Here is a 26,465-nt window from a genome sequence, read left to right as displayed (position 1 = left end):
TGTTATTGGTCTATTCAGGGATTCGACTTCTTCCTGGTTTAGTCTTGGGAGAGTGTATGTGTCGAGGAATTTATCCATTTCTTCTAGATTTTCTAGTTTATTTGCGTAGAGGTGTTTATAGTATTCACTGATGGTAGTTTGTATTTCTGTGGGATCGGTGGTGATATCCCCTTTATCATTTTTTATTGCATCTATTTGATTCTTCTCTCTTTTCTTCTTTATTAGTCTTGCTAGCAGTCTATCAATTTTGTTGATCTTTTCAGAAAACCAGCTCCTGGATTCACTGATTTTTTGAAGGTTTCATTGTGTCTCTATCTCCTTCAGTTCTGCTCTGATTTTAGTTATTTCTTGCCTTCTGCTAGCTTTTGAATGTGTTTGCTCTTGCTTCTCTAGTTCTTTTAGTTGTGATGTTAGGGTGTCAATTTTAGATCTTTCCTGCTTTCTCTTGTGGGCATTTAGTGCTATAAATTTCCCTCTACACACTGCTTTAAATGTGTCCCAGAGATTCCAGTATGTTGTGTCTTTGTTCTCGTTGGTTTCAAAGAACATCTTTATTTCTGCCTTCATTTCGTTATGTACCCGGTAGTCATTCAGGAGCAGGTTGTTCAGTTTCCATGTAGTTGAGTGGTTTTGAGTGAGTTTCTTAATCCTGAGTTCTAGTTTGATTGCACTGTGGTCTGAGAGACAGTTTGTTATAATTTCTGTTCTTTCACATTTGCTGAGGAGTGCTTTACTTCCAACTATGTGGTCAATTTTGGAATAAGTGTGATGTGGTGCTGAGAAGAATGTATATTCTGTTGATTTGGGGTGGAGAGTTCTGTAGATGTCTATTAGGTCTGCTTGGTGCAGAGCTGAGTTCAATTCCTGGATATCCTTGTTAATTTTCTGTCTCATTGATCGGTCTAATGTTAACACTGGGGTGTTAAAGTCTCCCATTATTATTGTGTGGGAGTCTAAGTCTCTTTGTAGGTCACTCAGGACTTGCTTTATGAATCTGGGTGCTCCTGTATTGGGTGCATATATATTTAAGATAGTTAGCTCCTCTTTTTGAATTGATCCCTTTACCGTTATGTAATGGCCTTCTTTGTCTCTTTTGATCTTTGTTGGTTTAAAGTCTGTTTTATCAGAGACTAGGATTGCAACCCCTGCCTTTTTTTGTTTTCCATTTGCTTGGTAGATCTTCCTCCATCCTTTTATTTTGAGCCTATGTGTGTCTCTGCACGTGAGATGGGTTTCCTGAATACAGCACACTGATGGGTCTTGACTCTTTATCCAATTTGCCAGTCTGTGTCTTTTAATTGGAGCATTTAGCCCATTTACATTTAAGGTTAATATTGTTATGTGTGAATTTGATCCTGTCATTATGATGTTAGCTGGTTATTTTGCTCATTAGTTGATGCAGTTTCTTCCTAGCATCGATGGTCTTTACAATTTGGCATGTTTTTGCAGTGGCTGGTACTGGTTCTTCCTTTCCATGTTTAGTGCTTCTTTTAGGAGCTCTTGTAGGGCAGGCCTGGTGGTGACAAAATCTCTCAGCATTTGCTTGTCTATACAGGATTTTATTTCTCCTTCACTTATGAAGCTTAGTTTGGCTGGATATGATATTCTGGGTTGAAAATTCTTTTCTTTAAGAATGTTGAATATTGGCCCCCACTCACTTCTGGCTTGTAGAGTTTCTGCCGAGAGCTCTGCTGTTAGTCTGATGGGCTTCCCTTTGTGGGTAACCTGACCTTTCTGTCTGGTTGCCTGTAACATTTTTTCCTTCATTTCAACTTTGGTGAATCTGACAATTATGTGTTTGGGAGTTGCTCTTCTTGAGGAGTATCTTTGTGGTATTCTCTGTATTTCCTGAATTTGAATGTTGGCCTGCCTTGCTAGGTTGGGGAAGTTCTCCTGGATAATATCCTGCAGAGTGTTTTCCAACTCGGTTCCATACTCCCCATCACTTTCATCACCAATCAGACACAGATTTGGTCTTTTCACATTGTCCCATATTTCTTGGAGGCTTTGTTCACTTCTTTTTACTCTTTTCTCTCTAAACTTCTCTTCTCACTTCATTTCATTCATTTGTTCTTCAATCACTGATACCCTTTCTTCCAGTTGATCGAATCGGCTACTGAAGATTGTGCATTCATCACGTAGTTCTCCTGCCATGGTTTTTACCTCCATCAGGTCATTTAAGGACTTCTCTACATTGGTTATTCTAGTTAGCCATTCATCTAATCTTTTTTCAAGGTTTTCAGCTTCTTTGCAATGGATTCGAACTTCCTCCTTTAGCTTGGAGAAGTTTGATCGTCTGAAGACTTCTTCTCTCAACTTGTCAAAATCATTCTCCATCCAGCTTTGTTCCATTGCTGGTGAGGATCTGCATTCCTTTGGAGGGGGAGAGGTGCTCTGATTTTTAGAATTTTCAGTTTTTCTGCTCTGTTTTTTCCCCATCTTTGTGGTTTTATCTACCTTTGGGCTTTGATGCTGGTGACGTACAGATGGGGTTTTGGTGTGGATGTCCTTTCTGTTTGTTAGTTTTCCTTCTAACAGTCAGGACCCTCAGCTGCAGGTCTGTTGGAGTTTGCTGGAGGTCCACTCCAGACGCTGTTTGCCTGGGTATCAGCAGCAGAGGCTGCAGAACAGTGAATATTGCTGAACAGCAAATGTTGCTGCCTGATCGTTCCTCTAGAAGCTTCGTCTCAGAGGGGTAAGTGGCCGTGTGAGGTGTCAGTCTGCCCCTACTGGGGGGTGCCTCCTGGTTAGGCTACTCAGGGACCAACTTGAGGAGGCAGTCTGTCCATTCTCAGATCTCAAACTCTGTGCTGGGAGAACCACTACTCTCTTCAAAGCTGTCAGACAGGGACATTTAAGTCTGCAGAGGTTTCTGCTGCCTTTTGTTCAGCTATGCCCTGCCCCCACAGGTGGAGTCTACAGAGGCAGGCAGGCCTCCTTGAGCTGCAGTGGGCTCCACCCAGTTTAAGCTTCCAGGCCGCTTTGTTTACATACTCAAGCCTCAGAAATGGCAGGTGCCCCTCCCCCAGCCTCACTGCTGCCTTGCAGTTTGATCTCAGACTGCTGTGCTAGCAATGAGTGACGCTCTGTTGGCGTGGGACCCTCTGAACCAGACGCAGGATATAATCTCCTGGTGTGCCGTTTGCTAAGACCATTGGAAAAGCGCAGTATTAGGGTGGGAGTGACCCGATTTTCCAGGTGCCATCTTTCACAGCTTCCCTTGGCTAGGAAAGGGAATTCCCTGACCCCTCGAACTTCCTGGGTGAGGCGATGCCTCATCCTCCTTCAGCTCATGCTGGGTGGGCTGCACCCACTGTCCTGCACCCACTGTCTGACAAGCCCCAGTGAGATGAATCCAGTACCTCTGTTGGAAATGTAGTAATCACCCATCTTCTGCATCACTCATGCTGGGAGCTGTAGACTGGAGCTGTTCCTATTCGGCCACCTTGGAACCCAAGTTTGATTTTTAAATGATTTTTAACTTCCCATGGCGGAAACAGGAAGGAATGCCTGGCAACCCAACAAGGGTCAGATGCCACATCAACCCGAGCAGAAGCTGCCTAACCCTGGCTATTCCAACGACAATTAGGCGTTCTTGGGAAGGTGGAGCCCTTTGTGGGAGCTCCACAAAGTGACCACTTAAAGGTGACCGAGGCCTCTCAAAATCCCTGTGTTAGAGCTGCAGCTCTCCATGTGGGCTGCAGTGCAGTCACCAATGGAGCTTTAGGACAGGCCCAGAGCTCATCTCCCTGGACCAGTGCCTTGAGAATTTTCGCAGCAGGGATAGCCAGCTTGGAGAAGTGTGCCTGGGAGACCATGTGGCACTGCCTGGCTGGGTCCTCAGCTGACAGAGGTGAGGGTAGGGCTCATGGTGACTTGGTAATGCTGTGAATTAGGTACGTGTAGCAGGAAGGTGCCACAATGCCAAGGCCCCATGTTTTGGAAATTCCATGAGGTCCACATGAGGTTGAACTAAACACCAAGTGCAGTCCTCAAAGGAAAAATAAAATAAATACCCACATAAGGGACTCTTTGGAACTGAGTCTGGAAGAGAGGGCTGCCTGGTCCACTCCAGGAGAATTTGCCTAAAACAAGTTTGCTTCCCACTGCATTCTCTTTGCTTGTTGTAAACATCACCTCCTCCCCATTCCTTTATTTTGCATCATTCTGGGCTCCTTACTCTTGTTGCATCCTTTATTACATTTTAAGGATGCCTGGATTTGATTTACTTGAGTGCATATATGGCTTAATTTTGTATTTATGTTAATCGTTTATTATATTCCCCCATTTTATCAAATGACACGTTTGTCTCATATCTTTTTTTAATATGTTAAAGATTTTGTATCCAGTTTATCTAAAACTCCTTGCTTAAAATGAGTTTAATTCTAGCAATACATACATGCTTATCTTTGCATTGTTTTATAATTTGACAATAAAAGTTTTTCCCCAATATATGACTGTATGGATAACACTTTTAAAAAAGATACAATAAAATCTGATCTCTCTGTCTCACTTGATCATGTGGCTGAACGAGTCAATCCCTCCAACAAATAGAAATATGCAGCATCACTTAATCTAATTAATAAAAACATCCAGTGTGCACGTGCACCCATGATGAGAAGAAAAGACAAAGCAAACAGTCCAAAAGGAGAGAATCCCATGATTTCTGTGTAAACTCCTACAGATATCATAAATATTTATTGCTAGGAACAGTATTTTAAATAAAAGGTCTTCAGGCAATTGTATTAAAACTGCCTTGGATACAAGGGGTCCTGTAACTTGTAAAAATTGGCAAATTGGATAACGATTAAAAATACAAAATTACACAGAAAATACCCTTTAATAAATTGATTTTTTAAAATTGAGACAGAGTTTGGCTCTCGTTGCCCAGGCCGGAGTGCAACGGTGCGATCTTGGCTGCCTGCCGCCTCTGCCTCCAGGGTTCAAGCGATTCTCCTGCCTCAGCCTCCCGAGTAGTTGTGCCACCATGCTCGGCTGATTTTGTATTTTTAGTAGAGACGGGGTTTCTCCATGTTGGTCACGCTAGTCTCAAACTCCCAACCTCAGGAGATCCGCCTGCCTTGGCCTCCCAAAGTGCTGGGATTACAGGCATGAGCCACCGCGCCCGGCCTAATAAATTGATCTTTAAAAACATCTTAACGGAGGTTCTCTAAAGGGAGCCTTTTAGGCAACATGCCCGCTAGGTGTACTGATTGCTAGGGTGGCTGGTGTCAGGCGAATCGATGTGGCTCCCCCAGCCCCTTCCTGGGAGCATCCTAGAGAGACAGCGCGGAAATACACGCGGCCCGGTGGTCCCGGGAGCTGCCACGGTGCCCAGCCCCGCGGCCTTGCCCTGCCCTCAAACCCCGTGTCAAGCACCCGCGGACTCTCACGTCCTCTTCTTCCAGGGCAGCGGGCGCTTCTCCTGCACCTTGGCCTGGCGCTTCTTCTCGGCCTCCTCCGCCTCGGGTTTCTCCTCCTTGGCCACCTTGTTATGCCACTTGGGTATCCGCAGGTGGCCGCTGTCCTTGGTGCTGCCCTTCCGCGCTGGCCTCTTGGGCTGGAAGGTGGGCGCGGGTGCCTTGCTGAGGCGGACCCAGGGCACCACCATGCCTGGCCACAAGCTGCTCCGCCGCAGGCGCTGCAGGGGCAGGAGGCTGGCCTTCCGCGGGGAGGGGTCGGCAGAGCCCCAGGACCCCGGCAGCGGGGCAGGTGGGAGGCCGGCTCTTGGGGATTCCTCACGGGAGCCCGCCGCCTCTAGGCCAGGCCGCTTGTGCTGCTCTGCGCCCTCCGTTTCGCCCGCCACCTGCGCCTGCCGCCCCCACCGACCCCACGCCACGCCGCCAGAATTTCCTGAGTCGCCAGGATTTCCTGCACCGCCAGCCGCCTCTTCCCCACGCACAGGGTCCTCTCGGGGCACACGGTCTGGCACGCGAAGGCCACGGCGGGGCTGTTAGAGGCTCGTGGTCATCCTGACTATGTGGTCCAGGGCGCCCCGGTCCTCTGGGCCACGCACGGCGCCCGGCGTCAGCGCGGACAGCTCGCGGTGCCTGACCCTCCGCAGGCAGTTTTTGGAGCCCTCGGGCTTCTGCGCCCTCTCGTGGAGCGGAGGCAGCTCAAGCTGGTACTTTTCCCCCAACCGCTCCTGGCAGGGGCGCTCCAGGAGCCTCTGCATGAGGCGGACGTGTAAGTGGCCACTCCTCTGGCGACATCCCACGGCAGGGACCCTCGTGTGGACACCCGCCCCTACTAGCTCAGGGCTCCGATGTGATCGGTTCGACCCTGCATGGCGGCTTTCAACCCAAACGCATCCCTCCTTCAAGGTCAAGACCCAGGACATAGTTCAACAAGTAGTTGGTGATGATAGCGTGCCCTGACTGGGCCAGAACAGCCTCTTTAGTAAAACAACGCAGGGAAGTCATGAAACAGATGCTCAGCTCCTTTCTTCATTTTCACTTTAATTCCGTGATGCCTCTGTGTCCGTCTGACGACATCTCTCCTGGGGTCTGGGACTCTGCTGGTCTTCAATGCCTACTGAGAAGGGTTCCTGGCCATTATCAGGCATGAAAACCTCAAAGCCCTCTGTCCTCAACGTGGGATCCCTGGGCCAGCGGCATCAGCCTCACCAGGAAACCTGTTCTTCTGCTCATTCTCGGGCCCCACCCCAGGCCTATTCAAAGAAAGACTCCAGGGGCAGGGCCTGGCAGCCTGTTTCCACCAGATCTGTGTTAGAGCTCAAATGAACCAGCCCAGGTGATGCTGACGCAGGAAGGGCAAGGCTGAGAGCCAGTGTCTAAGGCAACAGTGCCCATGGGGCCAGGGGCAGTTCCTGCCTGTGCAGCTATGATTAGGGCTGCGTTCCCCTCCCTGTCCTGCCAGTTGACATCAATGTGGGGGTACTCAGCTAAGGCCACCACGGTATATCCACAAAGTCGTGGTATCAGGCGACATTAAGGCCGGTCCAGCCATTGTGGTCAGTCTCCTGCGCCTTCTTAAAGCTCACCCCACACCGCACCAGCGTCCGCAGCTGCCCCACGCCTCCAGGACGCCCTCCTCCGGTACGCTCTCCACGCCCTCGACGCCGTGCTCCTCCTCGTCCTGGAAAGGGTACAAAGAGTTGTCAGAGGCGACGCTGCGAGTGTCGGGCAGACTGGAGAAGTCCTGGAACTCTTTGAATTCAGTGCGGTCCTCCTCGACCTGTGCGCCTAGGAGTGGGGATGGCGGTGGCGGGATCATGCAGCGCGCCCCGCCACCCTGCGGCCGAGTCCCAGCCAGCAGCACCATGCCGGAGGCGTGGGCGGGGGATCGCGGCACCGTCCGGGAAAGCCTAGTGCCCGCCAAGGTCCCTGCTTCTCACTACTGAGATCCCAGAGAAGCCCTAGCTCCCGCCCCAAGCCCGGCGGAAACCTCCCTTCTTTTACATTATTAAGTTTGTTTTTATTTTAATTTTCTTAGGACATTGATAAAATCACTTTCGGATTATTGGGATTAAAAATTAAATAATTTTCAACTTTAGTCTTTTTTAAAATTGTCACTTTATTTTAATGCTTTTATTCTTTTGTAAATTTTAATTATTGTAATTTATATCTTCAATTATTATGGAAGAATTTTAGAAAAGTCTTTTCACATAATAAAGTCTAATTAATGAACTATTATTTATTCTCTCCTCTATCTCAAATACGGACTTTAAACTTTTAGAACACTTTATGTTTTGAGACTCTTGTTACTTATGTGACATTTTAACTATTATTCTTGACTCTTCTAGTGAATTTTTAATGTCATTCAAAGGGTACATCTTTCTATAGTGAGAATTAAACATAGTTCTCAAAAATATTCTCAGATATTTAGAATTTCATCTTCCATTGGCTTGTTAAGTATGTTCTCCTTCCCTTCTAATGCATATTTTTCCCCCAAGTCCTCGTGTTATACTCCTTTTTCACCCTCCATTCAAGAGGTGATTTTATTTATTTATTTATTTATGTATTTATTTATTTATTCACTGAGGCAGAGTCTCACTCAGTCTGTCACCGAGGCTAGAGTGCAGTGGCATGATCTCCATTCATTGCTATCTTTGCCTCCTTGGTTCAAGTGATTATCCTGCCTCAGCCTCCATAAAAAAATCTGTAACCAGGCTATTGATAAATAACTTCTTTTAGGGATAAAAAACTCAGAAAGTTCAAGATTTCTGGATTAATGATTGACAATGTTCTTAGTGGTCTCTCTGATTTATTTCAATTGTAAGTAATTCTTGGTGATATTCTAACATAAATTCTGACAGGTGAAGAGAATAAATGAATTAAGTATCTCTAGGAGAATCAATACAATAAGATTATCTTGGTTAAATGGTTGAGAAAACATGGTAAATAGACACAAAAACTTCTTCATCTTCCAAAATCAGAGTCAAATACTAAATGATCATAAAGTAGCTAATACTGTCTTTCTGCAAAGTGAATCTGAGCTAAATTAAAAGAATGTCAGGAATAAATTTTTCCTTGAAAACTAGGAACAAATAATGTAATTAAATTATGAGGCATTGACTGCTGCATAGAGTTCTAGCATCAACAGAAAAGCTCACAAAACATAGGAGAAAATCAAAAAAAGGAGTGCTGGGTTGGAGCCCTAAGGTGAATAATTTTATCATCTCAGATCGCTTGGAAAAAAGCAGTGAGTCCAAAAGAAGCCGGTGATAAGCTTTCTCTCTGCTAACCCCTAATGTTCTGCATGAAATATGTGGAGGCAGAAGAGAGACAGTTTATTATATTCTACATGGTATAGAGTGAAGGAATAAGAGAACATTTCTGATAAGTGTTTTCAAAGTTTGGAGAATCATTCCTATCTAAATCATTCATTTAAGGGACTAAAATACAAGTATGATGTTTCTTGCCACATAACCCTCAGCTAGCCAGGCTCTAAAAAGGACAACACTGGACACCTCGACAGTGGTAAAAAGCAGGGTTTACCCACTCTTGAATACTAAGAAATGGTGCTAACCTTAGGCAGCAGCTTATCTATTTGGTTGAGGTTCAGCTTTGTTTCATTGAACAAATCTCTTGGGTTATTCCCATTTTCTTTGTTTATTTTATAGAATTCATTGCTTTATAGGGAAGAATGAGAGGAAAAGATGGCATGGGCCAAAAATCCTACTATATGTTAGTTCAGAGTTTGGGTATCCCTAGGAGAAGTTAATTTAATCCACGAGAAAATAAAAAGGCCCAATATCTTTAATTATGTTTTTCTCTTCTATTAAACCAAAATTGGTTTAATTGCTGTTTTTTTGGTTGGTTGATTGGTTTTTCCATTTTGTTTTGTTTTGGTTTTTTATTTTACTTTAATTTTATATTATTTTAAGTCCTGAGATAAATGTGCAGGACGTGCAGGCTTGTTACACAGGTAAACACGTGCCATGGTGGTTTGCTGCCCCACTGTTGTGTCTCTAAAAATATGTCATAGGACCCTCTAGCCATCTTCTCATATTTCCTTGGCCAAGGTAGTTTTTCCCAGTCTTTCATACTCAGCAGTTACATGAAAGAATAGGAACAACTACAATTTATTCTAGGCCACTCAGAATCAAACCCCATTTCCAGATCAACATTCAGAAAACGGGAAATTAAATAGATTGGTGTTATGTTACATACAGGAAATAAGAGTATAAAGGGTTGAGAGTCATCTAGTCAGTAATATCTACTATAAAGCCGAGAGACTCTCTCTGTGTGAGATTTTTATTTTTGTTACAGAATAAACAGTGTGCTGTGTTTTAATGAATACTGTCAAGAGAAGAAAATAGGGCTATCAGGTATCTCCACATGTTCTGAAACTTTTCATCAACCCAGACCCCAAAGTGACATGTTGCTCTTTCTTCCTCAGAAACATGAATTCTGGAATCTTGCAAGTCTTCCAGATGGAAATTACCTGCCCCATCTGCCTGAACTACTTCATAGACCCGGTCACCATAGACTGTGGGCACAGCTTTTGCAGGCCCTGTTTCTACTTCAACTGGCAAGACATCCCATTTCTGACTCAGTGCTTTGAATGCATGAAGACAACATGGCAGAGAAACCTCAAAACTAACATTCATTTGAAGAAGATGGCTTCCCTTGGCAGAAAAGTCAGTCTCTGGCTATTCCTGAGCTCTGAGGAGCAAATGTGTGGCACTCACAGGGAGACAAAGAAGATGTTCTGTGAAGTGGACAAGAGCCTGCTCTGTTTGCTGTGCTCCAGCTCTCAGGAGCACCGGTATCACAGACACTGTTCCATTGAGTGGGCTGCTGAGGAACACCGGGTAAGTGATGCCTCTGAAGATCTATTTCTATAAATGACATGTGAAATTCCTGTGGGTCTATTTTCTTGGAGATTGGGTAAAGCCAACTCTGAGTCCCTTTAAGCAGCTCACTTTTGGGCTTTCTTAGCTTCAAACCTCTGAGATTTGACGAAGAAGAAGGGAAATAGAAGAAATGCCATTTCCTAGGGACTTATTTGTCTCTCATTCTGGGCCCCCTCCCTATGAAACTGTCTGCAGGTTACTTTATTGTTTTCACTGGTGCTCAATTTATGGCTCTTTTGCAGGAGAAGCTTTTAAAGCAAATGCAGTCTTTATGGGAAAAAGCTTGTGAAAATCAGAGAAACCTGAACGTGGAAACCACCAGAATCAGCCACTGGAAGGTTAGTTCTGTACTACTCTACCTTCTACCTTCTCCAGGAACTTATGGTGGGCAAATGGGTGACTCTTAAAATAGGAACTTGTTATCAAACTCTAATGTTTCTGGGAGTCAATAAAAAAAAAAACACTGAGAAAAATGACCTTATTTCTTATATAGAATAGAATGACTGTTAAATAGGATTTCTAAGAAAACTACTGAAGTCACCCAAAGCATGCTGGTTTGTTTTCATACAAACCTGTAGCTATACACCAACAGATACAAGAAACTGGGCCATCTCACAGCATTCTATATGTACTGGTTGGATAAATGCTGGGCACAAGATTCATTTGGCAGTCATGGAAAGCTCAGGTGAACCTTCTGAGCCTGGGTCAGCATTAATCTGAATGCTGGTGGACAAGTAGTATTTGGAATTGTATGGAAAATTTGAGGCAGAAAGAGTGACAGGGGAAATCTAGGGCAACCATGAAATTAAGAATCTCAACTAATTAATATTGAATACTACATAACATATGATGAGAAAAGTGGTGAGAAATATGGATTTGTGTCTTGAGGGAGACATGTAAACATGCTCAAAATATGGGAACTAGTATCTAAATATAAGGAGAACTCTGAGGAATTCAGAAAAATATTAAAAATGATTTTCTCTTTGTGGATGTATACTTTGAGGGTATGATAGCTAATATTAGTGTTTTGAAAAGTATTTCATAAGAACCTAGTCTACGTTGAATATTAAATTAGAAAATTTGCCAGTATAGAAGAAAGAAAGCATCTTTGTCCTCACAAATCGTACAATCCAAATGAGAGAGGCAAAAATGGTCAACATACAAATATGTGCAATACATGATGTGTTCGAGTGTGGTAGGTTCTTTGTTGGAGAATAATCAAGCAGGGAAGTAGAAAAGGACAATAGAGGCCAGAAACTGGAGATTAGTGTCTGATTTTTAAGTAGGGTGGTCGGAAAAAAGCCTCACTGAAAAATTCAATTTGAACGAAATTTTGAAGAGGAGAGGGAACACGAATGTGTGTATGTATATACATATATGTGGACTATGAATGTGTATATATGTGTATGTGTGTGTGTGTGTGTGTGTGTGTGTAAAATTCCAGTTGGAGAGAACAGCATATGCAGTAATTTTGAGTTTGTGTATATTTGGAGGCCTGAGGAACCACAAAGAAGTCTATGTTTCAGAATGGGATAACTTAGAAAAAGAATGGAAGGAAATGAATTCAGAGAGACAAAGATGGCCAAATCATAAATGCAGCCTTATTAAGATAGGTTTTGCTGGGTGAAATGCATTTAGCTGGACGTGCTAGTCTAAGGTCATTTCACATATAATGAGTTTAAGCAACTTGTTACATATCTCAGAAATAGAAATAATTATTTCGTTTCTAGTAACTATAGCTCTATACTCCAACTCTTAAGCATGAACTCTTCTTACTTTTCCATAAATATTGGCTGGAATAGCGAAATTCAAATTGTGTTTTTTTATTTCCAGCTATCTTAGAAAACACATTATCTTGAATAAATTTAATGTAATTGGTCAGATACATCTATGTTGATTTTTATACAGAAAGAAAGGAAACGAACAAAATTTTGTGGATTCTAAGAACTAGCAAGACTGAGGTTTAAATTATTGGATGTTCGAGTGACAAACAGAGTCAGTGAGATTTAATAGGAGATGGTTAAATACATTTCTCTTTTGACTAACCCATTATCACTGCAGGATTATGTGAATTTAAGGCTAGAAGCTATTAGAGCTGAGTATCAGAAGACGGCTGCATTTCACCATGAAGAAGAAAAACATAATTTGGAGATGCTGAAAAAGAAGGGGAAAGATATTTTTCATCAACTTCATTTAAGTAAAGCCAAAATGGCTCATAGGAGGGAGATTTTAAGAGGAACCTATGAGGAGCTGATGAAAATGTGCCATAAACCAGATGTGGAGCTACTTCAGGTACAAACTCACAATGCGGTTTCAGGTTTTTGAATATTCACACGTGTAAGTATACTCCTCATGGCTGAAATCCATCTCCCTACCTTTATTTCCATGATGTGTTTCCAAAAACACATTCGCATAACTAATGCTACTTTGTTGGGAGAGTATAGCCCCGCCAAGAGATTCTACAAGACCAAAGGTCCCTCCTACTTTATCCACCAGCCACAAAACTTTGTGGAATGGTCAAGGTGACAGCCCCAATAACTATTCCCCATCTAAGTCAATAATATATTTTGGGTTGTTTAGCATATATAAAATAGTGAGTGATTCATTTACATTTAGGTTAATTTGAGGACATGGCAAGATCAGAAGTTTTGGGAATCTAGGCTCACATTAATATTATTTTGAGGTCCACTCATTTGGGTAATAGGTTCTGGGAAAGATGACTGAGTAGGTTATTTGAAGTTACCACAGAGCATAGACTCTCTGGGCCTCTTCTCCCTTCACTTCTGGAGAGAATGTCTTCAAGACTCAGACTTTACCAGGACATTAATTAATGACAAAACGACTAACTGGGTTTTTCATTACAGAAGAAATAGAAAATGCTTTCCAGATGGTAGGGAAATAATATCTTTAGAAACTGACTCCAAATTTCACACTGAACTTAGTGAAAGATGCATCTTGTGAAATGTCCTACATATCTCTATTTTTTTTACAGGGTTTTGGAGACATATTACACAGGTGAGTGTTTACCTAGATTTTAGCATATATTCTTTCAGTTTCCATGAATATCAAAGCAGGCTCTACCAAAGTCATGGCATAAATGATTAAGATATTGATACTACCTTTTTTTTGCATCTGCTTTCACTCTCACACCAGAAAAGACAAGAACACTAAATAAATAAATAAATAAATAAATAAATAGTGAAATAAAAAAATTTATTCCTGATTTTGTTTTATTGCTTAAAAGCCTGCATAGGTGAAAGATAAAGTTTTGTTTTGTGGATGGTGAGAAAGTCACCAGAGGAAGCAGGAGAGAAGTGGGGGAAGTATTTTAGCAGTGAAAAAGTTGATGATTTGTTGTTCATACCTACATACATATCAGTTAACAGTCCTGAAAAATAGGTTGAAAAAGCTGCGGAGTGTTAGAACTGTATAAGTCTCTAGGGAAGCTTGTTTCTAAAAGGCAGATCTAGCTGCCTAGAACAAGTTCCACATTCTTTATCTTGAAAAGGAAGCAGCAGATGCAGCAGTCTCCCCAGAACCCCGCTATTTCAGACAAAGATGTCAGGGGAGTCTGCCAAGAAGTGGAACTCAGAATTTCATTTCCAAATATTCTCAAGGCCATAAGGCTAAGGAACCTTACACATGTGGGGCAGAAAAAAAAGAAAGATCAGACTGAATTCTGACTCAGACTCTCCCACTATGCTTTAAAATTCGGAAACTGTAAATAGAAATTAATTCCAAAAAGGAAGTAGTAATTTTTGAGTAATCAAATTTGTGGATTCAAAGGATTCTCATGAACTGTCTTTTAAATAAAAATAGTGGTTTTTATTTATTTTATGGCTGTAGATGTTGTAACTGCAGGTTTTTCCTTGCAGGAGTGAGTCCGTGCTGCTGCACCTGCCCCAGCCTCTGAATCTAGAGCTCAGTGCAGGGCCCATCACTGGACTGAGGGACATGCTCATCCAATTCTGAGGTAAGTCTCCACCCACAGGCAGCACTCCCACTATCTAAATATTATTATTGTTAGGACCACATGGGTAATATTTCACCCTTTATCAAATATTTTACTTCTTTATAGACATAGGTGAACAACATAACCATGCAACCCTTTTGTATCTGTGTCTGTAGAGTCAGATTTATAGCATTAAGTTTGAAAGATAGTGAAAAACAAATACATTTTGGCCTCATATGTACTGAGTAATGTAATGGGAAAAAGGAGTAGTGTAGCAAATTTAAAAAAGGAGCAAATGGAACAATGCTCAGAATGAAGGTGAGTTATTTAATGTTAAATACAAAATTTTACATTTCCTTAGTGTATTCATTTGAACAGCTAAGAACTGTTCTTTTGGGATTATGGTTTACTGGGGATTGCTGGGGGTTTTTAATTTTTAAATGGATATGTATCATGTATTGCAAAAAAAAATTAGTTAATGGGTAAACATAAAAAGAAGAAATCATTTTGTGAATACAAGTAAAATTACAAACAAAAAGAACTTCAGTTTAATTGCAATATGAAGAGCTACATGTTAAGTTTAAAATCCAGCTTCAGCCCCAAGCTAGCATGGAGGACCACAGAGAGACTGGTAAAAGATTTTACAGAAATCTGCTTTAAATTGTCACTTATGACATGCACTTACGGATTTTTATCCAGTCATCAAGAGCAGTTCTTGAGTAACTGAAAATCTTCACATTCTTTCCAAAATGATAGCACTAGTTTTTAAGAATAAGAAACATTTCTAAATAATGATCTTGATAACACCATAGCATTTAGGGCATATAATGTGCAAATTTTGCTTTGAAAATTGGATTGAAAGAAGTTGGTCTTACATTTGGCTCTCAGTATGTAAGTTTTCAAAACATTTTTAATACCTGTGGTTAGTGTTTTGTTTGTCTTGTAGTTAAAATTAATCATCTCTATGCTTTATTAGAAGTTACAAGCAAAATTGTCCTTGTGACTTTACATTTCCTGGTAAATTAACTTCTTGATAGAACAATTTTTGCTTATTGACACATGTCTATGCATGTTTTGTTTCTTTCTCTTTTATTTATTTATTTTTCAGTGGATATTACTCTGCATCATAATGAAGCCAACAGTCATATCTTCCGATGTGGAGATTTGAGAAGCATGTGTATTGGATGTGACGGTCAAAATGCGCCCCATATCACTGCAACACCTACAAGTTTTCTTGCATGGGGTGCTCAGACTTTCACCTCTGGCAAATATTACTGGGAGGTCCATGTGGGGGACTCTTGGAATTGGGCTTTTGGTGTCTGTAATAAGTATTGGAAAGGGAAGAATCAGAATGACAATATATATGGAGAGGAGGGACTCTTTAGTCTTGGATGTGTCAAGAATGACATTCAGTGCAGTCTCTTTACCACCTCCCCACTTACACTGCAATATATCCCAAGAACTACCAGCCACATAGGATTATTCCTGGATTGTGAAGCTAGAACTGTGAGCTTCGTTGATGTTAACCAAAGCTGCCTTATATACACCATCCCTAATTGCTCCTTCTCACCTCCTCTCAGGCCTATCTTTCGGTGTATTCACCTCTGACCAGAGATAAATCAGAAATGTGTTCATCTGCTGTGAGAATCCCTTTATTCCAGGAAGCCCTCTTCCTTGTGCCTTATCAAACAGGACAAATAGATTCTGTTTTATGTCTTGAATTGCCTCCTAATGTTATTAAAACTCATTTATTGTGTTACTATTAAAAATGGTAAAAACACTAAAAGTATATGTATTGGTTCTTTATTAATTTTTGAAAAATCATTATTCATGATCACGGCATAAAATATATTGTTTTTTTTTCTTTATTTCTGACTGCCACTGAGTGAAATAATAGATGACAGACATGTCTGAATGGAGTTAAAATCAGTGGAAGAGAGTTGGGATCTTTTGCTTCATGCAAAAGCTTGGAGTGACGTCTTAATGATAGCTGGGAAATGTTTTTCTTTCTCTTTACCTAACTATATTGCACTTATCCATCACATTTCATTTTACTAATCTATCCTTTGAGTTAATATTATTTGGCCTTCCATGCTGGGCTTCATTTTGGATTTCTCACCACATAGATAAATAATCCTGCATTATTAGTGTGCTCTTCTACATTGAAATACACAAGGTGGTCAGAACAATGCTGGATTAATTGAATTTTAAAAAATAACTAATTATTGACTCCTACCTCAAAACACACACAGTCATTTCCAAATAGATTCAAGTCCTGAAGGTAAGGGGAACATGATACAATATTCTCATAAGGATTTCTTAACCAGGACAAAAATTAACAATTAAAATAATTAGTTGGTTTATACTAATGACTACTTCTGTGTTTCAAAAAACATGATACAAGAATTGAAATGCAAACAATTAGTGGAGAAAGATATTCACCCGAACATATATAAAATAAAATACAGTACATGTGCATGATGAATACTTAAAATGTATTTTAAGTATTTTTCCAGATTCTTCCAGAGTGGCATAGAATAAACTTGGATGGCAGAGTCAATGATGAGATTAGCTGTGGAAATGGGAAACCATTTTTTGGAGGACAGTAGTAATGCTGGGAACTTATGAAAACAACCAAGTATTCAGTAGCAACTAAAATGTGTCTCCATAAGATTATTTTACAGATGCGTATCTGAAATCTGAAATTTGGGAGAACATTATACTAGTGTTCTCTAGTGAAAAAATACAGCTGGAAGGAATAAGGGAGGGAAGATGAAGGAGAGAGAAATAGAATGCATTTGAGAGAAAATGCTATGTAGACTAAAATAGAATACTGCAGATACCATGACAAAGTGGTTAAGGTGTGTCTTATGCAGCAGAAATGGCAGTAAATACCACAGTAAAGAGATTTACAATTGGATTGTTAGTTCTGGCTTTTATCCTGTCAATGTTGTGGCTTCTAAACACATCAGTAATCTCCTTTGATCCATGTGCTAATTAACAACCAACGCTCTGCCCCCTCTCCCAGATTCTTTCATCGCTTTAAACCTAATCTAATTCTAATCCAGCTGGTCACCGTAACACATGTAATCACCTAATAATTTAAAAAATATTTTTGATGAATAAATGAAAAATTAGCTAGGTGCAATGGCATAAACCTCTAGTCTTTTTTACTTTGAAAGCTGAAGTGGGAGGATTACTTGAGCCCTGGAATTCAAGGCTGTGGTGAGCTAAGATTGTGCCACCGCACTCCAGAGGGTGAAACTTTCTTTGGTATAAATAAATAAATGTGCACTTAGAGGAATGCTTGTGCCTTGGGAAGAAACTCAAGAAACAGTATTAATCAATTTTAGTTAATTTCTAGCATATTTACTCTGATAAGATTGATGATAGATATGCCTCATTCAGGCAGTGGTTTTTACAATGATAGTGTGATGCTAATTTAATCAGTGATGAAAAGGCCTGTACTAAATATTGCATAAACCTAATCATCTCTGCTGTCTCCACCTTTCTTAATACCCTAAATATCACCAAAGAGGTGGGTGTGGTCTTCAAAGATTCACATAACAGGAAGTAGAAGAGACAAGCTCATATTTCTCCAGAGGAGGACAGCACTTAGAGTTAACTGCATTCAGGTGACCTCTGAAAGTCAACTCTGCAAGGAATGAGCTCCTCATCTTGGGGAGTACTTAAAAGAATTTTTTCTTGGAAGAATTACTGCAGGAAACATTCATAGAACCTTGGGGTGAGTGCAACTTATGTGGAGAAAATTATTTCTCTCTTCCTTTAAAATAGTAAATTACAGTGATAAAAATATCTAACTGACTAAACTTACTTAATGATCTTATTTGTAACTCATAGTATTGCTATTCATTTTATGACACGAGGTTATTAATTGTTGTCATTTTGTGTGTTCCAAAAGTGTTTAATATATTTTTGAAAAATTTTAGATATCTAGGGTTTGCTGCAATAGATTTGTATGCATCATGAATATATGGAATTCACATTAAAACATATATATGTGTACTGCATGTACTAATATTGGTACACTTAATTAAGTAAAAAAGGATAATTATTGAATACTGCAAATGTTGTGCTTTCATAACCTTAAGCTTTTAGACATGATTGTAAGTTACTGAGGCAGTGATGAGTTAAAAATGGTGATACTAAAGGAAATAAGAATGCTCTCCAAAATGCCCTAGCTTAGAAATCAAAACACAATTGTTTAGCAGATAACTGTATAAGGAATGATTTGATACTTGATACTAGTTGTCATTTTAATTGAGGCTTACCTCAGATGAAACTATGAAAAATTCCTTGAAATGGCTCAGGTGACCTCTGAAAAATATTTGCAATTCTTAAATTTTCACTGTTGGCACTTAAATTCAGCAGTGTTTAGTAAAAGAGAGTAAGGTAAAGGACTTCAAACTGCCAAGGCAAAGATTACAGTTTGTATTGGTCAGGGTTCTCCAGAGAGACAGAACCATAGGATGTGTACATAACTATATACATATATATATATATATATATATATATATATATATATATATATACCAAAAATACTTACAATTGTGGTACAATTGCCTATCGTATACCATACAGGTTTGTAGCCTAGGAACAATATGCTATACTGTATGCCATAGGTGTGTAGTAGGCTATACCATCCAGGTTTGTGTAAGTGTACCCTATGATGTTCAAACAATAAGGAGACTGTCTAATGCGTCCCTCAGATGATATATCTGTCCCCACTCTACACATGACACTGTACAGGAGAGGAAGTCCACTAGGGGAATTTGTTCCCTTGATTATGGAGTCTGAGAAGTTGAACATAGGCTGTCATTAAGGTAGTATCCTGGAGATACCAATATCCTGGCTGAGTTAGAATAAGCTTCAGGAGAAAGAGAGGAAACTGCCTTCTCTCTGCCCTTTATCTTCAGTCTGAGCTACCAGCTGATTGGATAGTGTCCACCCACATTGAGGGCTGCTGTTCCCCACTCAGCTCACCAACTTACATGTCTCTCTGGAAACACCTTCACAGACTCACCCAGAAATAATGCTTTAGCAATTCTCCACACATTATTTAATCCAGTCAAGTCAACACCTAAAATTAACCATAATACCATAGTAATATAATTATATATATTTCAGTTTTTAAAAAGTGACTATATGTCAGTTCATAGTTGGAGTAGCCCAAAGAAGAAGTTAATTTAAGCCATAAGAAAAATAAACCCAATATTTTTCATTATTTATTTTATCTCCTAGTGATCCTAGACTGGTTGAATTGCTGTCTTTTGGTTTATCTGGTCGGTTGGTTTGTTCTGGGGTTGTTTTTGTTTTAAAGAGCCGGCTTCTGGGTCCCTCTCTCTAAAAATATGTCATAGCGCCCTCTGACCATCTTCTCATGTTTTGTTACCCAGTGTAGGTTTTCTACTCCTCTCCCACAGTCATTCAGTAGTTATTTGAAAGAGAAATAGGGACAAGCATGTTTTATTCTAGACCACTTAAGATTAAAACCCGAGTTTCATATCGACATCCAGGGAATAGGTTTTTGAACAGATTTGCATTATGTTATGGGCAGGAACTAGGAGTAGAAGAGGTTGCGAGTCATCTAGTCAGCAGTGTCTGCTAAAAAGCCTAAGGACTCTCTTTGTGTATGAATTTTTCATTTTTCTTACAGAGGAAATAGTTTGTTCCGCTTTAATGAGCCCTGTCAAGAAGAAAATATAGCTACCACATATCACCACATGTTCACAGATTTTCACCAACCCAGACCCCAAAATGACATGCTGCTCTTTCTTCTTCAGAAACATGAATTCTGGAATCTTGCAAGTCTTCCAGAGGGCACTCACCTGTCCCATCTGCGTGAACTACTTCATAGACCCAGTCACCATAGACTGTGGGCACAGCTTTTGCCGGCCCTGTTTCTACCTCAGCTGGCAAGACATGGCAGTTCTTGCTCAGTGCTCTAAATGCAAGAAGACAATACGGCAGAGAAACCTCAAAACTGACATTGGTTTGAAGAACATGACTTCCACTGCCAGAAAAGCCAGCCTCCGGCAATTCCTTAGCTCTGAGGAGCAAATATGTGGGATGCACAGAGAGACAAAGAAGATGTTCTGTGAAGTGGACAAGAGCCTGCTCTGTTGGCTGTGCTCCAACTCTCAGGAGCACTGGAATCACAGACACTGTCCCATTGAGTGGGCTGCTGAGGAACGCCAGGTAAGTGATGCCTCTGAAGATCTATTTCTATACAGGACACATGAAATTCTTGTAAGTCTGTTTCCTTGGAGATTGGATGATGCTATCTCTGTGTCCCCTTAAGCATGTCTGTTATGAGCTTCCTTGACTTCACACCTCTCAGATTTGACAAACATGAGGAGAAACAAAGCAAACTCTATTTTCTGTGGGCTAATTGGTCTCTCATTTTGGGTCCTTCGTATATCAGAGTGTGAGTGATACTTTATTGTCCTCACTTGTGCTTCAATTCATGGCTCTTTTGCAGGAGGAGCTCCTAAAAAAAATGCAGTCTTTATGGCAAAAAGCTTGTGAAAATCTCAGAAACCTGTACATGGAAACCACCAGAACCAGATGCTGGAAGGTTAGTACCGTATTACTCTACCTTCTCCAGGAACTTATAGTGAACAAATGGGTGACTCTTAAAATAGGAACTTGATCTCAACCCATAATGTTTCTGGAATTCAATAAACAAGGAAAAAACACTTGAGGAAAAAACACCCTAATTTTTTATATAAGTTAGTGTGACTCTTTGGTAGGATTTCTAATCAGATCACAGATGTTACCCAAGCATGTTCATCTGTTTCCATACAAACCTATAGCAATACCCCAACAAATACAAGAAACTGGGCCATTTCACACTGTTCCCAATGGGCTGCCTGGATAAATTCTGGATACAAGTGTTATTTGTCAGTCATGGAAATTTCAGGCGACCCTTCTAAGGCTGAGTCAGTATGAATTTGAATCCTGGTGGGCAAGTATATTGAAATGTGAGCTAAATTTCAGACAGAAGGAGCAAGAGCGCAACCTTAGGGAAAGCATGAAATTAAATATCAGCGCTAATTAATATTGAATAAGTCATAACACATAATGGGAAAAGTGGCAAGAAATGTAGACTTGTGTCTTGATGAAGACATAAATATGTGAGAAATATGGGAACTAGTATTTAATATAAGGAGAACTCTAAGGACTTGAGAAGAATTCTAGAAATGATTTTCTCTTTGTGGATGTTTATATTGAGGGTATGATATCTAATATTAATTCATTAATTTATTCTAATATTAATTCATTGAAAGATATTTTATGAGTACCTAGTCTATGTCAAATATCAACTTAGAAAATTAAGGAGTAAAGAAGAAAGAAAACACACAAATCTTGCAATGGAAATGAGAAAAGCAAATGGTCACCATGCAGACATGTGAAGTACATGATGTGTTAGAGTGTAGTAGTGTCTTTGGAGAATAATCCAGCAGGAAAGTAGAAAAGGAGCACAGAGGCCAGGGACTGGGGCTGAGGGTTTGAGTTTTAAATAGGGTGGTCAGAAAAAAGGCTCATGGAAAAATTCACACTGAAACAAAATCTTGATCAGGAGGAAATATACATATCCTCCTGTTTGCCTTCCTCTTCCTCATAAATATATGAATATATATGTGTATCTGGGTGTTGGTATATATATATATAGATAGATAGATTTGAGGAATATATATATACACACACAGATACACCTATATATTCCTCATATATCCATATATACCTATATTTGAGAAATATATATATGAGTACATATATGAGAAATATATATATATATATGAAAATAATTCTAGGTATAAAAAACAGCATGTGCAGTAATATTTAATTTGCATTTATTTGGGGGTTTGAGGAACCACAAAGAAGTCCATGTTGCCGATTAGTGTGAGTTTGGAAGAGAATAAATGAAACCTTATTAGAATATGTTATGCTGGGTGAAATGCATTGAGTTGACAATGCTAGTCTGGGTCATGTCATCATTTGTCATATAATGGTTTTACATAACTTGCCCCAGTTCTCCAAAATAGAAATAATGGTTTCTTACCTAGTCAATATAACTCGATAGTTTGATTCTTAAGCCAGAACTGTGTTTTCTTTCTATAAATGTGGTGTGGAAGAGAGAAATCCATTTTTATATAACTATCTTAGAAAACATTTTATCACTAATCAAGTAAATGTAACTGGGCAGAAACAACTATGTTTATTAGTACAGAAAAAAAGGAAAGGAATAAAATTTTGTGGAATCTGAGAATTGACAAGATTGAGGATTAAAATATTGGGTGTTCAGAATGCTAAGAGGAATCAGTGAAATTCAAGAGAAGATGGATAAAATATTTCTATTTTGACTAATTGTCACTGCAGGATTATGTGAGTTTAAGGATAGAAGCAATCAGAGCTGAATATCAGAAGATGCCTGCATTTCTCCATGAAGAGCAACATCACTTGTAGAGGCTGCGAAAGGAGGGCGAGGACATTTTTCAGCAACTCAATAAAAGCAAAGCCAGAATGGAACATTCCAGGGAGCTTTTAAGAGGAATGTATGAGGATCTGAAGCAAATGTACCATAAAGCAGATGTGGAGCTACTCCAGGTGCGGACTGATCATGGGGTATCATGATGTTGAACATTCACATACATGGGTGTTTTTCCTCTCTCCTGAAATCCGTCTCCCCCTTCACTTCCATTATTTGTTTCCAAAAACACGATTCGATAACTAATGCTACTTGGTTGGGAAGGTATAGCCTCTCCTAGTGATTCTACTAGACCGAAGGTCCCTCCTACTTTATCCACCAGCAACAAAACTTTGTAGAATGGCTAAGGTAACAGACAGCCCCAAGAAATATTTCCCATCAAAAGTCAGTGATTTATTTAGGATTTTTGAAAGTGGATAAAATGAGAGGTGATTCATTGGCATTTAGGCTAATTTGGAGACATGGCATGATGGAGAAGTTGGGGAATCTAGGATCACACTAATATTATTTTGGGGTCCACTCATTTTGGTAACAGGGCTTAGGGAAGATGACTGAGTAGCTTCTTTATGGTTACCACAGAGCATAGACTCTGTGGGCCTCCCTCCTCTCCCTTCACTTGTAAAGAGAATGTCTTCAAGACTTAGACTTTATCAGGACATTAATTCATGACATATGATAGACTGGGATTTTCATGAGAAAAGAAACAGAAAATGCTTTCCAGGAGGGAACATTGTAGGAAAATATCTTCAGAAACTGTCTCCAAATCTCACACTGAACTTAGTGGAAGATGCATCTTGTGGAAAGCACTAAGCCTTTCTATTTTTTTTTTTTTTTTACAGGCTTTTGGAGACATATTACACAGGTGAGTGCATACCAAGATTTTAGCAGATGCTTTCAGTTTCCACAAATATCAAGCAGGAACTTTGATATTGAAGGTATAATGGATTCAGACAGTGATACTGCCTTGTGCTGGTTGTACTTTCTCCATCCCCCACCCCATGTAGTCATCTATGTTGTTGCCATACTCAGTGACTTTATTAAGTTCTGCAAAACCAAAAAATAAATAAATAAATAAGACAAAAAATAAATAAATGAAATAAAAATGAAGGAAGTGAGCATCTCTATTCCTAATTTCCTTTTTATTGCTCAAAAGCCTTCATATTTGAAAGAGAAAATATTACATTTACTACATGGCTACAAAGTCAACCAGGGGAAGCCAGAGAGAAAAGGGGAAAGTATTTTAGCAGTGAAAAGTGTTGATGATTTCTAGTTTATATTTAAATATATAATTCTGAAAAATGGATGAAACAAACTATTTGGAATGTTTGAACCGTGTAGGCCTCCAGAGAACCTCAACTATAAAAGGCAGATCTCCCTGCCTGGAGCAAGTTTCAACACCCTGGCCTTGAGAAGGAAGCAACAGATGCAGCAGTCTTAAAAATAACCCCACTTTTCCAGACAGTGATTTCAGGAATTTCTGGTGAGGTCTGGAACCCAGAATTTCATTTTTCAATATTCTCCCAGTCTTAAGACTAATGATCCTTACTAATTTGGAGCAATACGAAGAAAGATCCAAATGAATTCTCAGTCAGATAGACTTTTCCATCGTGCTTGAAAATCAGGAACTGTGAATAAGAATGAATTTGAAAAAGAAAATGATAATTTTGGAATTAGCAAATGTGTGGGTTAAAGGGATTCTCATGAAATGTCTTTTAAATAAAAGTGGTGATTTTTATGTATTTTTTTTTTTTTTTTTTGGCTGTAGATGTGGTAACTGTATCTTTCTCCTTGCAGGTATGAGTCCCTGCTGCTGCAAGTGTCTGAGCCTGTGAATCCAGAGCTCAGTGCAGGGCCCATCACTGGACTGCTGGACAGGCTCAGTGGATTCAGAGGTGAGCGTCAGCCCATTGGCAGAATTCCCACAGTGTATTACTTCTTGTTAGAATCATGGGGGTAATATTTTACCCTTCATCAAATCTTTATTTCATTTCAGCAGGAAGTGAACCATATGACTATGCAACCCTTTTATATCTGTGTTTCTATTTATAGTGCAATTTATAACATGAAGAGTAAAACATAGTGAAAAACAAATATGTTCTGGGCTCACATGTATAGAGTTATATATTGGGTAAATGGAATGACATAAGAAATAAAAAATTGAATAAATGGAACAATGCTCAGAAGGAAGCGTAATAATCCAAGGTTACATAAAAATTTTACATTTCTTTACTGTATTTCATTTGAATTGTTAAACACATTTCATTGGAGAATAGAGTTCACTGCAGTTTGTTGGAGTATTTGTACTTTCTTACAATAAATATATATTATTGATATAATGTAAAATTTTGATTTAACATGTAAAAAGAAAGAAGAAATTATTACATAAATAGGAAGTAAAAATGGAAATGATAATTTCAGTTTAGTTACAACATGAAGAGCTACGTGTAAAATCTAAAATTCGGTTTCAGTCTAGAGCTGGCAGGGATGTCCACAAAGTGACTGGTAAAAGATTTTGCAAAAATCTGCCTTAAATTACCACTTATAATTTGAACATATGGACTTTTATCCAGTTATCTAGGGCGGTGCTTGAGGAAGCTAAAATCTTCCCATTCTTGCCAAAATTATATCACTAGTATTTAAGAACAAGAAATATTTTAATAATAATGACCTTGATAGCTAAAGGGCATTCAGGGCATAAAATATTTCACTTTTACATTGGAGATTGGATTAAAACAGGCTGGTCTTATATTCGACTCTCAATTTTTAAGTTTTCAATAAATTTTCAATGTCTGTTTTTAGGGTTTTGTTCTTCCTATAGAGAATATTAATCATCCTTATACTTTATTAAATGTTGTAGTCACAATTCTCCTGTCCTTGTAACTTCAAATTTCTTGGTAAAGTAAACTCTTGGTAGAACAACTTTTCCCTCAAGAATTCTAATTTCTATTAATTACATGTATCTATATTTTTTAAAAATTATTTTTGCAGTTGATTTTACTCTGCAGCCTGAAAGAACCAATAGTCATATCTTCCTGTATGGAGATTTGAGAAGCATGAATGTTGGATGTGACCCTCAAGATGATCCCGATATCACTGCAAAATCTGAATGTTTTCTTGTATGGGGGGCTCCGGCATTCACATCTGGCAAATATTATTGGGAGGTTCACGTGGGGGACTCTTGGAATTTGGCTTTTGGTGTCTGTAACAATTATTGGAAAGAGAAGAGACAGAATGAGAAGATAGATGGAGAGGAGGGACTCTTTCTTCTTGGATGTGTTAAGGAGGACACTCACTGCAGTCTCTTTACCACCTCCCCACTTGTGGTGCAATATGTTCCAAGACCTACCAGCACAGTGGGATTATTCCTGGATTGTGAAGGTAGAACCATGAGCTTTGCTGATGTTGATCAAAGTTCCCTGATATACACCATTCCTAATTGCTCCTTCTCACCTCCTCTCAGGCCTATCTTTTGCTGTAGTCACTTCTGACCAGAGAAAAGTCAGAAATGTGTCTATATGCTCTGGGAACCTGTTTATCCCAGAAAGCCCTCTTTTTCGCACCTCATCAAACAGGACAAATAAGTTACATTTAATGTCTTTAGTTGCATTCTAATGTCATCAAAACTCATTTATAGTGTTTCTATTAAATATGGTGAAAACACTAAAACCATGTGTATTGGT

The 26,465-nt window shown here is 39.6% G+C and overlaps 1 protein-coding gene and 2 pseudogenes across 1 annotated transcript; 2 read left to right on the top strand and 1 right to left on the bottom strand.

Annotated features, from left to right (window-relative positions):
- Positions 1-4,475: 4,475 nt before the first annotated feature.
- On the bottom strand, positions 4,476-7,284 carry LOC115932792 (ankyrin repeat domain-containing protein 33B-like; annotated as a pseudogene).
- A 2,584-nt stretch (positions 7,285-9,868) lies between these two features.
- On the top strand, positions 9,869-15,881 carry LOC101152824 (tripartite motif-containing protein 49D-like; annotated as a pseudogene).
- A 4,200-nt stretch (positions 15,882-20,081) lies between these two features.
- LOC115932791 (tripartite motif-containing protein 51-like) lies at positions 20,082-26,349 on the top strand. The gene is given in 6 exon segments (XM_055355379.1): positions 20,082-20,492; positions 20,776-20,871; positions 22,677-22,904; positions 23,625-23,647; positions 24,580-24,677; positions 25,774-26,349. Coding segments are annotated over 6 exon segments (1,356 nt in total). The 3' UTR covers positions 26,274-26,349.
- Positions 26,350-26,465: the final 116 nt, after the last annotated feature.

Source organism: Gorilla gorilla, chromosome 9 (genome assembly GCF_029281585.2).
Source record: "Gorilla gorilla gorilla isolate KB3781 chromosome 9, NHGRI_mGorGor1-v2.1_pri, whole genome shotgun sequence".
In the NCBI taxonomy this organism is placed as follows: domain Eukaryota; kingdom Metazoa; phylum Chordata; class Mammalia; order Primates; family Hominidae; genus Gorilla; species Gorilla gorilla.
Note: the sequence above shows the minus strand (reverse complement) of the source record. Positions and strands in the feature narration are given on the sequence as shown.